The sequence below is a fragment of the Artemia franciscana genome, chromosome 7 (genome assembly GCF_032884065.1).
Source record: "Artemia franciscana chromosome 7, ASM3288406v1, whole genome shotgun sequence".
Lineage (NCBI taxonomy): Eukaryota > Metazoa > Arthropoda > Branchiopoda > Anostraca > Artemiidae > Artemia > Artemia franciscana.
In genome coordinates, this window is record NC_088869.1 from 8,645,795 (window position 1) to 8,659,604 (window position 13,810).

Genomic DNA, 13,810 nt, shown 5'->3' on the forward strand with positions numbered 1-13,810 from the left:
TAAACTTTGACTCTTTGTCACGAATCTATTTTTTTAAACAATAAAAAAACTTTATCTAAAGAACGAGGCGTTGAGGAGAGGACAACCCATTTCATATACGGAATAATTTCTGTTCGTTTTAAGTGTTAATGTCGCTCCTTACTTGCAGTTAAAAAAAATTGTTTTTTTTTTATTTAATTTCTGAATGTTTTTGAATTAATGCATGTTTTTTGGCTCACCACACATGAATAAATAAAACGAAATTTGCATTATTTTTTTTTCTTTGGCTAAATGGCTTCCTCCTGGTTTTAATCGGACGATTCTGATAAAAAAGGGATGGGAGAGAAGGCCTAGTTGCCCTCCAATTTTGTTTACTGGATTTTTTTATTTTTTGCAAACCTTTTTGTTAGTAATAAACATACGCTCCTTACGAATTAACTTAAGTAACGAACTTCAATATTTGTGGAATATATTTCCCCTTCATTGAAATTCTCTTCCCTCGTGATAAATTCCTTCATGAAAAGATCCTCCCACGTAACCCCCCCAACCTCACCCCAACGCGAAAAAGTCCCCCTAAAAACGTCTGTGCACTTCATAATAACCATTACTATATGTAAACAATGGTCAAAGTTTGTAACTTGCAGCCCCTCCCCCGGGGACTGTGGGGGATTAAATAATCTCCAAAGACATACTTATTGGGTTTTTGACTAAGCTGAACAGAATGGCAATCTCAAAATTTTTATCCAGTCACTTTGGGGAAAAAATCTGCGTGGGAGGGTGCCTAGGTGCCCCCCCCCCCTCAAATTTTTTGGTCACTTAAAATGGGCACTAGAGCTTTTAATTTCCGTTAGAATGAGCCATCTAGCGACATTCTAGGACCAATGGGTCAATACGATCGCCCCTGGGGGGAAAAAACAACAAAACAAACAAATAAACACGCATAAGTGATCTGACTTCTGGCAAAAAATACGAAATTCCACATTTTCGTAGATAGAAGCTTGAAACCTCTACAGTAGGGTTCTCGGATATGTTGAATCTGATTTAGTTGAAGGTGCTCCTAAACAATTTCAGAACGATGTGACGGCTGATACCATCAGCCGGTTCCTGATATTTGCTGGTATTTCCTTTTCACAACTAATAAAGGAAAAAATGTCTTTTGATTGGGTTTTCTTCATTTTGATTAATTATTCTTGATATTTCCCTTAGGTTTGACCTTAATACACCATGTTTTTTATTTATAGGATTAAACATTCCCTCTTTTCTTGATAAAACAAAACCTTGTTAGTCAACAGTAGGCAACTTGCATAACTTGCATAACAGCCCTTATACTAGGGGCTAGGGGTTGTGAGCCCTGGAGGTATAGTTATTTAACCTTTGATCTGTTTCAAATAAAATGGTCATCTCAAAATTATCAATTGAATGTATTTGGGAAAAAAAAGAGGGTGTGGGTGGAAGACTGACCCTTCGATCACTTTTAGCTCTTAAAAAGGGCTCTGGAACTTTTGATTCTAATCGAATGAGCATACACCCCCCCCCCAAGTTCATACGAAAACCTTTTCCATGTGAACCTTATGTGATACTACTTAACTAGCTTAACTTACAGCCCTTGCTCCAGGAGCTGCTGGTGGGTTGCAACCCCCAGAGGCATGCAACCCCAGAGGCATGGTTCTTAAACCTTTAAACTATTTTAGAAAAAGGTTTTTTTTTTAATCAGGTGCATTTGGGAAAAAATGGCGATTAAGAGGGAGAGACTGATCGTCCTCTGATTACCTTTGATTCTTCAAAATCGAACTTAAAATTTCAATTTTCAATCGAATGAGCCGTCTCCAAAGTTTGTACGACCCATCCTTCTATAAAATCCTTGAAGTTTAACAATGGGTAACTTGCAATAACCTACAGCGCTTGCCCAAGGACTGTGGGGGGGGGGGTTGTTAATCATATCTATTAATCACGTTTTATTTTTCGATTTGAAATTGAAAGTCCGAACACTCAATGAGAGTTGAAATGTTTTGGCATTAAAATGAACCCTTCGAGGTATCTCTCTCTCTCCCTAGCTACAAAACAATCAGAGAACCCCATTACAGAAATTTAAATACCTTTTTAAGTTTTGTAATTTACCTATTGCTTACAGATAGTATTTGTTATTGGGAAACATACAGACATTTTTTCACGAGGGAGTTTTGTGAAGAGGGGGAGGGGGAGAGTTTCTGGAGAATTTTCACTGAGAAGAACATTTTTGCACGGAGGGGGGCAAGACTTATACATAAATTCCTCTTTTTCAGTTTCCTTAGCACTTCTCAGCTAAACTAAAAAATAACAGTACCCAAATAAAATATCCCAATTTGGAAAACCATATTTTCCGTGAGGGGTATTTTCTAGGGGAAGGTTTTTCCATGGAAGAGGAGGGAGAGGGTAAAATCTAGACCCTTAGACAGTAAAAGGGCGAAGGGAGCCCCCATTAACAGTCATAAAAAAGCAGCAATAAATCTGGTTTTAAGATTTTGTGACGTCTGATTTTCTTTCTTTTTATGACAACACAACAGACCCTTTTCATTAATCATCTTGTCAGTCATTTATATTATGACCTTAAAAAGCAACCCAATGTAAGTACGGTAGTTGAGTTGCACAAAAGTTCAGTTATACGAGTGTTCAGTTGCACGAGGGTCCCATTGCACCGTGGTTCAGTTACACTGGGGTCAATTAAATGGGATTGAGTTATATGGGGGTTCAGTTGCATGAGCGCTCAGTTGAATGGGGTTCAGTTGCTCAAGGGTTCAGTTACAATGGGGTTCAGTTGCACGGTAGTTCAGTTAAACGGTGGCTCAGTTACAGTGGTTCAGTTGCTTGGGGTTCAGTTACACGGTGACTCAGTTGCAATGGAACCCTCTTTTTCTCTTTCGGCATACTCAATACTGAGCCAGATACAAGAAGTAATCAAAGTTGGAATAAAATTATCTGAAAAAAAAAGTTTTCGTAACGTTTGACAACTCCCAGTGTTAACGTTTGACAAAATGATCAAATGCTACCTCCAAGGCCAAATCAAGAGTGAATTGGGAGTAGCTGAGAGGTAAATCTGTGACAGACCCAAAATATACGTACGGTATCCAATGGAAGATCTTCGTCTTTGATGGGTTTATTTAAGTCTGAATAGATAAACTTGTGCCAGTCATTATCCAGCAACAACTCGATAACATGTGTAATTTCCGAAAGCTGGCCAGATAAATGCCTGTAAATAATAAATAAGACATACTTAAAATACATAATAAGTATGTAAAATACATAAATGAAATTGCGAAAAACAAAGAGATATTTCCAAAAACGACACAAAGCAATGATATATAGGCTATTTATATACCATACTTTTTCATTTTTTCTTATTAAAATGAAAAACTTGAACTAACTATAAGTGAAGAAAAAATATCTCTGATTAAAAATAAACAAATATTTATTATCTCCTTTTGTCATTATGCGCGATTCCAACATTATTTCAACCTGTTTCAAGTCAAACGAGTTCATACTATTGCTCCACTTGATATTGGAAGAAAGCCCATTAGCTAGCCCTTGCTACTCTGGGGTAATTAAGAACCTTACAATAATGGGGACAATTTTGCATTCTCCGAAGACCTTTATACCATCAGCAATACCAACTTGAGCATTTTATGACTTGTCGCATATTCTGTTTCTTTCGTCAATTAGAATCTCAGCTGATTTCAAAACCTATTCTCAACAGCAGAACTCCCATGGGAAATCTAAATACTAGATTTAAATAGTTTGGCCATTACCTGAAATTTGAAATTACCTAACGCATTCATAACATTGACTATATTATTCTAAATTCTTGTTGACAAGGGATGACGAGCAACTTTATCAAAGTCAAGTAGTTTAAGTTGTATAGCGTCTTGCTTCAGCCCTTTCAGGAGTTGCAGTTCGCAAGACCTAATATACTGCTGTGGCAACTGGGCCATTTTCATGACGCCATGGAGCCGAATAATGACTAAGTCAAAGTCAATTCATATCCCAGACTTTCCTAATGTCTGGGCTTAATTGTATCTACCTGAATTACCTCTCACTTGGAAAGTTCCGTAATTTCTACAGGGACGTCATAAAAGTAGAATTCTTGCTGGGAATAAATTTGAGGAAATAATCCTTGATGGCTGACCACTGTTCTAGAAGTCGATGTGCTTCTGGTGCAAGTACAAGCCAGCACGCTGGGACGTGCTCTATCAGCATATATTTCGGGTACATTCATTTCTTCCTAAATTAACTGCAGATCCTCTAGTCTGCAGGCTCACCCATGAAAGAAGTTGTGCAACAAAACGACTAGCTGAAGGGAACTTTCACCAGCTCTTCCATGGCCTTCTGGAAAGCATTTGAACTATATTTTTATTAATGCAATTTTTTGGGGGGTTTACCCCCCCCCAAAAAAAAAAAATATATATATATATATTTGTCCGACTCGTAAAGACGTAAAAAAATTAATATAAACAAATTTTTTATACGTTTTTTAAAGTTTTTGTAAACCCCCTCTCCCAAAAAAATCCTTTGTAAACCCCCCCCCCCCGCCGAAAAAATCCTGTTTACGACACTGAACATCGTCAATGATAACTGTCTTCGGATGCCTGTTGATAAACTTCCGATAAATGACACACCAAAACATCATTTGCATCTCAATTTCCTTCTGACTCCTTGTACTTGTCGCCTCGTCATAACGTTCAAGATGGGCCACAGTGGAACAGTAAATTCAGACGTGGTTCAAGAAGCAGGGGCGAAAGTCCCTTTCCCTGATTTCTATTTAAAATTCTTATTGTTACTAGTAGTTAACATAGAGTAGCAACGGTGGAGTCAGGTCTTGTTTCAAAAGTTTGTGAGAAGCGACAAAAAAGTAAATCTGCAATCCCGGCTGGTAAAAATTACCCTTTTCCCATTACCATTAACGTACCAAGAACATCAAAATAAAAGCAAATTTTGCCTCCTGAACCCACACACATGCTTTACGTAGTCTTTTATTATTAAATGAGTATATAACTAAGCAGTGATATGATTTATATAGGCAGAGGTTTATTGTTTGCTTAATTTTCATCCACTTTTTTTGTAATTGCCACCCACTACTACCATTTAGTGTATAACTACACATGAAGTATTTTCCACTAAAAACTGAACTCCTGGATCCTATAATTTCCTATAATTTAATATTAACTTAAATTAAATTATATTATTCTATAATAGTATATTCTATAATTCTATAATTGTATATTATATATTCTGTAATTCTATAATTGTATACTGCATATACAATATTTATAATATTTCCAGAGTTATTGCAGCTGAGCTTGCTTGTTTGCTGTTAATGGGATAACGCTATTGTATTGCTTCACGTTTATTTTCACATTGATTTATACACTCTAATGATAGATTTATAATTAAATTTATTTGAGAGATTTTCACTATCCCTCAGGGTATTTTCATTAACCCAATCTTTTTTCTTAAGTAGACTAGCCCGCCATCTATGTTGCCAAGATCATAGCGCTACCTTGATTCCTCTCACTAAGTGCTGATTTTCTCTCAGAACAAGCAGAAGAGGGAGAGGAACCCCTTGGAAGTGCCGTATTGTACCCGCCGGTATTCAGTTACCCGTAAATTGCGGGGAATAGGTGAGGGGGTCCTTACGCTTCCCTTGTTGCTGGGTTATTTCAGTAACTTGAGTATTCATTCAACGCTTGGTGCGTGGACTTGAAATAAACTTTCTTGGATTATTATTACCCTTTCCTATAGGTAGCGACTTGTGCTTGCTGGCGAACTGATTGTGGAATAGTGAAACAACAGTATACACGAGCTTTCTGAGAAATGGCTGGTGATCCATGTGCCAGATGTAAGAAAAACGTTACAAGAGCTCAAGGCGGAATTCAATGCCGTACCTGCACGAAGTGGTTACATTTCTCCTGTGCATCTGTCACCTACAGCAAAGAAGCTACTGAAAAATTATTGGAGAAGTGGTAATTTCATCGATGCAAAGAAGTAACTAACACACCAAAGCCGCGACAGTCGGAACTCCGAACAGCCGAAGACAGCACAATCAAGGCTCCATTACTGTATCTACTACTTCAACGCAGTCTTTAGACAACAATGAACCCTCGATCATCGGTGAAAGTCCTTTGGTTCACAAAACCCCTATCATACAATCTTGTAGCAAACCTTGCAGTTATTGCTACACCCAGACTGTAGCCAGCACATCATTTCGCTTTTTCATTTCATTTCGCTGTTCATCATTTGGGAGAATGCCTCCTGCCCTGGAATAAACCCTGATATTGTCCTCTCGATGAAACTTCATGACCCAAAATCAATCTTGTTTCGATACGAATGTTCATCCTGCTCCAAGCGGAATGTAGCCCATCTGCAGCTACAAGTTAGGATAATAGCAGATCGCACGAAAACCGTCAATCCAAATGAACAGGGACGATCAACTCTAAATTCTGGCGATCAAGCACTGCATTACCATGTGGCACAAAATGGAGCAGCCGGTCTTGGTGCAAGTACACTCACTGCAGCCTACGCAACCAACCCAATCGAAACGCTTCTATTAGCTGAAAAGGAGTTTGCTTTTGATAGTCTTGATCATAATGTAGTTGTGGAAGAAGCAAAGGCCATGGGTGCCCGTCCATTTGTTGTACGAATGCTCGCTAGTTTTCTTTTTGAAAGATCTCAGTGTGTCCAACTCCCTGTTCATGAGCCATCTGAATTTGTAAATATTTTTTGTGGTTCGCCACAAGGGACTAAATTAGGCCCGCTTTCTTTTCTTATTGTTTTTAACCGTATTTTAACAACAATTCGTGAGCGTTTTAAATTTGCTGATGATTTAACTGTTTTATCACTGGGGACTAAGCCCTTCGGCTACTGAACAGTCTGACTTGATCGAAATCTATCATTATCTAAAAGCTGAATTAGGAAAGGTAAAACTGACGGTCAGTGAAACTAAGAGCTCTTATATGACGTTTTCCTTCCTAAAGGGTAACAACCACTCTCCTCATAATTCCATACTGCCAACAAAGAAAACTCTTAAAATACTTGGGATACTTTTGGATGATGATTTAAGATGGAATTTGAACGTTGACTATCTGACTAAAAAAGGCGCCTCACTTTTATATTCATTTTCCACCTAAAAAGATTTGGTACACCAACTGAGGTTTTAAAGTCTGTATACTGCAGCTATGTTAGACCTTCTCTTGAGTATGCATACCCTGCTTGGCATCCGGGATTGACAAAAGATCAAACAGATAGACTTGAGACGATATAAAAAAGAGCTTTCAAAATTATACTTGGACAAAACTACTCAACTTACGAGGATGCACTGAAACAACTCAATTTGGACTCACTTGATAGTCGTAGACATGGCTTAACATATAGATTTGGACTAAATTGTTTGAATTCCCCAACTCATTGTTGTCTACTACCCAATCTTGAGAGCCCCCCAACTGAAGGACCAGTTACTACACTCCGACAAATAAAAAAGAATTGTCCACAGTTACTGACTTGCTCGGCCTATAGTACTGAGAGATATGGCAAACCATTTGTCCCATATTTTACCCGTCATTTTAATAATATTGACACGACTAATATTTAATGTTTGATTAATATGTGTTTGATTAATATAATGTTTGTTTAAATTTTCCTGTGAGTGTTTTTGAAGGTATAAATTATTTTTGTCATGACATGCTAATGTTAGCTCCGGCTATTGTAGTGAATAAATATATTATATTCTATTCTAAAAAGGGGAAGCAATTGCGGGAAGAAAAGCGACGTAACTTGGTCATAGCGGGAATTCCTGAGTCTGATAATCTTAATGGAATAGAGTCACAAGTGAACTTTGCCGAAAGAACAGCTTAGGAGTCACCTTAGAAATCGAGGACTTTATTGAGACTAGGCGACTAGGAAGAACAAGAGAAATGACAAGCCAAGAAAGCTCCTTGTAAAGCTCCGAGATGACGCTTCAACTTTGGCAAAAGGAAATAGCATTCTGAAAAACGCCAGAAATTTGCGAAATTCTACAGATCCCCGGACCCGCTGTGAGATCTACATAGGGCCTGATCTTACACGACTCCAGCTACAAACTCAAGCAGAAAGAACGAATCTCAAAAGAATTGAAAATGCCATGCATGAGCGAGTACCAACAGACCAAACACAACAATAGCAACAAAGAACCATAGTATCAACTCCTCAAATTAATAGTCACAAAATATCTACCTCATATCCCCGCAGTTCAAAAACCCTAAGCTTCGACCTTCCAACTATAATGCTTGTTAATGCTCAATCACTCTGTAATAAAATCACTGAACTTAGTGTTCGCCTAAAAAGCCAAGAGATCGAAGTATGCTGCATCACAAAGACGTGGTCTGCAATCCCATCTACTGCTAGCATTCCTGGTTATGAGCTTTACACAAGAAACCGTACTGATAAAGATGGCAATATTGCTACACATAGTGGTGGAGTTGTGTCTACATAAAAGCAGACGTTGAACACAATATCTTGAAATTAAATGATCACATGCATACCTACGAGCTTCTCTGGGTAAAAGTTAAGCCCCAAAAAAATGCCACGAGCTTTTTTATCACTTATTGTTGGAATCCTGTACTTTCCGCCACGTGCTGACAACCGTAAAGCCTTAATGAATCACCTCCATACATCCATCGACCAAATCCGACAAACTAATACGAATAGCGGTATAGTGCTACTAGGCAATTTTAACGATCTCGACGGGCACTGGATCAGTCACTCTCTTGATCTGAAACAGGTGGTAAGAGTACCTACTACGGAGAAATCAACTCTGGATCTGATTTTCACAGATGTGGCAGAGTTTTACCATCCCCCTGAATCAGGGCCTAGCCTAGGCAAGAGTATCCATTTTTCGATACTGTGGAAACCTAAGGATACGAAGCCAATAGTTAAGAAAGAGACTATTATATGTCGGCCTCTCACAGCAGAAGGAAAAAGAGGGTTTTTTAGATGGTGTATAGACAAAAACTGGGCTCACCTGTATAGACTATCTGATGTCAATCATATGATAGAATTTTTCAACTCTGAAATGACCAATGCCTACCATTCTTTTTTTCCAGAGAAACTTAAAAAACGATCTTCTGCTGACAAACCATGGGTCACACCCGAGATCAAGAAACTTATCAGAAAGCGCAACAGATTGCAAAAGTCAGGAAACCGGGAGCACTGGAAGAAAATGAGGAATATCGTTGTGAACGAATGTAAGAAAGCAGAAAATGCCTATGGTGAAAAACTATCAAAAATAATTAACTCGGACTCCCATACGTTTCATAAGACAATTCGAGAATTAACAAGCCCTCAACGCTCTACGACTTTCCACATAATGACGGAAGAGGGAATACACATCACTGCAAATGATCTAATGAGTGGTTCTCAGAAATTTGCAAATCTAACCCGAGAGCTGAAACAAGAACTTATTGCCTCGATGTTGCTGAAATTCCAGTAATACTGCCTCTATATGTCTTCAAGGTCCTAGAAAAAATTTCTACACGCAAATCAACCCACCCGGCGGATCTGCCACCAACTCGGTTCAAAGAAAATGCCATTTACATATCAGAACCCATTGCTTGTATCATTAACCAGTCCCTGATCACAGGAACGTTTCCAGAGCCACTGAAGGAGGTGGTTGTTATCCCCGTCCCGAAAGTCATGAACCCCAAAGAACTAGGAGATCTGGGACCAATTTCTCTAACTCCATTATTATCAAAAGTTTATGAAACTTCATTAAACAAATGACTACTACAAGGACTCAGCAAAATAATAGACCCCCGACAATACGGCTTCCAACAGGGGTGTAGTACAAGCCACTACCTTGTAAAAATTTTTGAAACAATGGTAGCCCACCTTGAAACTAATGAGGCATTTGCTGAACTTCTACAAGCAGATGTCAGGAAGGCTTTGGTACCTCTAGCCATGAGGAAATATTAAAATGCATGGAAGTTTTCACCCTTTTTAATCAAGATAGTTGAAAGTTTCCTACCTGAACAAAAACAGAAGACCAAATACAAAACGACCTGTCAAATACGACGACCCTAACATGTGGTATACCTCACGGAACTAAGCTAGGCCCTACCCTATTCTTGTTACTTTGCAACATGATAGCTACATGGCACAAAGATTGCGCAAAGTTTGCAGACGACATAACAATGATAGTGCTACAGAAGCAGAACGAAATCCTAGACCTGCAGGAAATGGTAACGAGATTGGAGTGAGATTTTTCAGCAAAAAAACTCACCATAAATAGAACGAAATCAGAAATAATGAGGATTTCATTTTTAAAGCATAGGGTACCAGATTTACCTGAAGTGGGTATACCAGTAGTTAAGAAAATGAGAATTCTGGGTATCATTTTTAACGATAGATTGACATGGGACGACCATATAAATAATTTAATTTCCCAAATTATCCCTCTGCTAAGGTCTTTGGCAAAATTACACCGGTCTAATCTAAGCAAAGATGCAATGCTTACTTACTATAAAACTCACATGAGACCAATTCTAGAATATGCATGCCCAGTCTGGTACGCTGGTCTCACAAAAGATCAAACTGAAAAACTTGAGGGAATACAAAAGCGTGCATTGCGAGTGATTTTGGGGGATACACTTTTACCTTATGAAGAATGTCTTGTTCTGTTAGGTCTAACAACGCTTGAAACAAGGAGGCACGAACTTCTAATGGACCTTCTCTCATCACAGAAGCATCGCGATATCCTACCACCGAATATTACACAAAACAAGCACGACACACGGCACAGCAACAAGCACAGCCACACAACCCCGGACAACCCCGGAGCAACACAGCGATACAGGAAATCATTCCGACAACATTTCACCCCTTATTTTAATTTATAGTTTTATATATTACGATTATTTATTTTGAAATTCTGCAATAAATTATTTGTCATTGTCATTTAAATTAAACTTAAGGTTCAAACACTCCACCATTTAAAACAACCAGATTTCATTTTCAATGTCATTGGTACTTTAATAAGTTTCATGACCGAATTTTAGCATATACTATTACGAGTGCCTTAGAGCCTACGCCTCACGTCAATATTTCGTAGCAATACGAACGAACATCCTCATTACTCTCAGTTTAGTTCATAGTTGACAATTCAAAAAACAAATTTAAAAGTTATAAATACCTAAAACTGCTGATTCCATTCAGCTCATTTTTAAGGACTTCCTGTGATGTTGATATTAGATCTAAAGCTCCAAGATAGTCTCCATTCGACAACAGAAGTTGTATTGTTGGCTGAGCTTGATATACAGTGGCCATCAAAGTTAACTGCAACAATTCAATTTTTGTTTAGAAATATCTAATATTTCAAATGATTATTTCACATCTATAGTTGCAATTTTGACAACACGTAATTACCAGCGATACAAGTAAAGATTTAAAGATGATGCCTGAACTGACATCCTATAATTTAAAAAGAGCATTTGAATTTGCAAGCCGGTACATGGCAAAAACATTTTAAAGATTGGTCGATAAAAGTAGGGTAAAGGATACCACAGAGAGTGAAGAAAACCCAAAGTTATGCCTATCGAGTCCCCCCCCCCACGTCCCTTTCTACTGTAAATGAAGTGAGTATTGGTAGCAACCTATATGTAGTTGAAGAGTTATATTTCCTGGGATCCACTCTGTCAAGGGATGGTTCAATAACATAAAGACTTGCATCTCGATGAGTCAAAGCGTTAGCAGTTGTTGGGAGGCTGAAAATCGACTTACCTAATTAACGTACTAGAAATTTTTGAAGCTACCCAAGGCTTGCTTCGTGCGGACTGGATTTTTACTTAAAATAATGCTCGAAATTATATATAGCAATAGGTAAAATCACGAGGAATTGTTTTAAGATAGTGACATTTATAAAAAAAATAAATGAATATTTCGGCTCTATATCTAAGACCCAGCTTTAGCAGAATAAATAAATATAAAATTAAACTTACAATAAATATGTAAAACTTTTCTAGTTGCCATAAATGAAGTTGCCAAAAGTTACACTACAGTTAGTACTACTCTTCCCATGTCAAGTCGTTGAAGAACTGACTCTTAGAAGTTTCCTATCCTCTGTAGTATAAACCCAAAAGGAACCCCTGAGTTATTTTCCTGCTTTCTCATTGGCTGTTGCAAAACACAATCAAACATTTCGAACCACTTAAACATAAATTTCACCCTTGCACTTCCTATTGCATTATAATTTTACTTCTACACTCCCTAATGCATTTCAATTTTAAGTTCATGTTTTCTACTGTATTTTTAGAGACTTCTAGAGTTCATTATTATAAGCTCCCTTGAATTTAGTCTTCGTGGAGAAAACTATGCTTCGCTGCACAAAATGACTCAACAATTTTTGAATGCAAGGGTGAATAGAAGCTTTTGGGAGGAGACTGTATTCGATGATCATAGTTTGTTCGTCGTTGCAATTCTTTGCTCGAAATATTCGTAAGAATCAACGTGAAGACTAAATTTGGATGATAGAGGTCTCCTCACTTAGCCCCCCATATTCACCACCTATGCATAACGGGAAAGGAAGTGCAAAAAATTTGATGTTCTTGTGAGGATTCACACAGAACATGTGGCGTTTTTCCCGAAAATATTCGACTGTTTTGCTGTTCAAACTGCCAGACAAAAACACAAGAGAGCATTCATCAGCGAGGAGAGCAGGGTCTATACCATGAATAGACACTAAACCATAAGTTTTTCTTTTTAAATGTTCAAGCTGCCTTACAAATGGGACTAGCCTTTATAAGCGAAGAGACTAAGGTTAAAGATGTCTAGACAATGTTCTTCCGTAAATTCTGGAGCAGAAAATGAGATACTTATTCCAAAAAATCCTATCACGAGCCCCGAAGGGCCGAATTCGTATTACCCAACATCCCATTTTTTTTTAATTTATCTGGTTCTTTTAAACCGAGGACTGTCATAACCTTATAAGGCTTAAGTTTTCTTATCAGCTGTATCAGCTGAATATTTTCTTCTTCTTAGGATTAAAATGAAATTGAATATAATAACCAGTAAAATATTTTCTTCCTGTTATCATGTTTCTATGTTGTAATAATTATCCATCTTTAATATTACTGTTTATTTCCTCTATGTAACGCGCAACTTTCCTCGCGATGGTGATGCTTCAAAGTACGTTGATTCATGTTATAAAAAAATAGTTTAAGTTGAAAATTTATAATCCAAAATCAGGGACTCTGTTGCTGTCCTGTGGCGGCGCAGTAAGTTTGAACCGAAATATTCGAAATATTAAATGATATTCAAACTCGGCTGCAGAGACGCATTGCGGGGCCGACACAAGGTCCTTAGTATTCAAGAAGTGTCATTAATCCCACGTAGGTATTTATGCGTGGTTAATCCAATACATTAACCCAATAAAGTGTCTCTGTTGCAGTTGTAGACATTGTAAATTTTGTAGTTGTAGTTTGGGTAGAAACCTGTTGTAGCACAGTTGTCTGTTGTCTTTCAGCATTGAGATGGGGGGAAATGCCAAACTTAAGTTTAAAGAGTGAAGATTGAAAGGAGGTGGGGGAGGGCACTTCAGGACAGTTCTGCCCTTTTAAGGTCTAAACACCACTTTTTACTTTCATTTCAACAACCATCTTGCTTTTATATGGTTCAACTATTCATTTTTATGTCATATTCAGAGTTACCTTGAAAATGAGGGGGACTACTACAACTCCTAACTCACTACATTAAGATTAAACTTTTTTTTTACTACAATCATTTTAGAAAAGAAAAGCAATTCAATGATATTGGTCAAAGATATTCAAAAAAAAAA

General features: G+C 37.7%; 1 protein-coding gene across 3 annotated transcripts in view; it reads right to left on the reverse strand.

Moving 5' to 3' along the window:
• Window positions 1-13,810, reverse strand: part of LOC136028806 (vacuolar protein sorting-associated protein 54-like) — a 109,723-nt gene that overhangs the window by 67,030 nt on the left and 28,883 nt on the right. For all 3 annotated transcript variants that reach the window (XM_065706711.1, XM_065706712.1, XM_065706713.1), the window contains exons 6-7: window positions 11,171-11,313; window positions 3,079-3,205 (exon numbers count right to left, since the gene is read on the reverse strand). In XM_065706711.1, coding sequence (XP_065562783.1) covers window positions 3,079-3,205; window positions 11,171-11,313 — 270 coding nt within the window. The remainder of the gene's footprint in view (window positions 1-3,078; window positions 3,206-11,170; window positions 11,314-13,810) is intronic.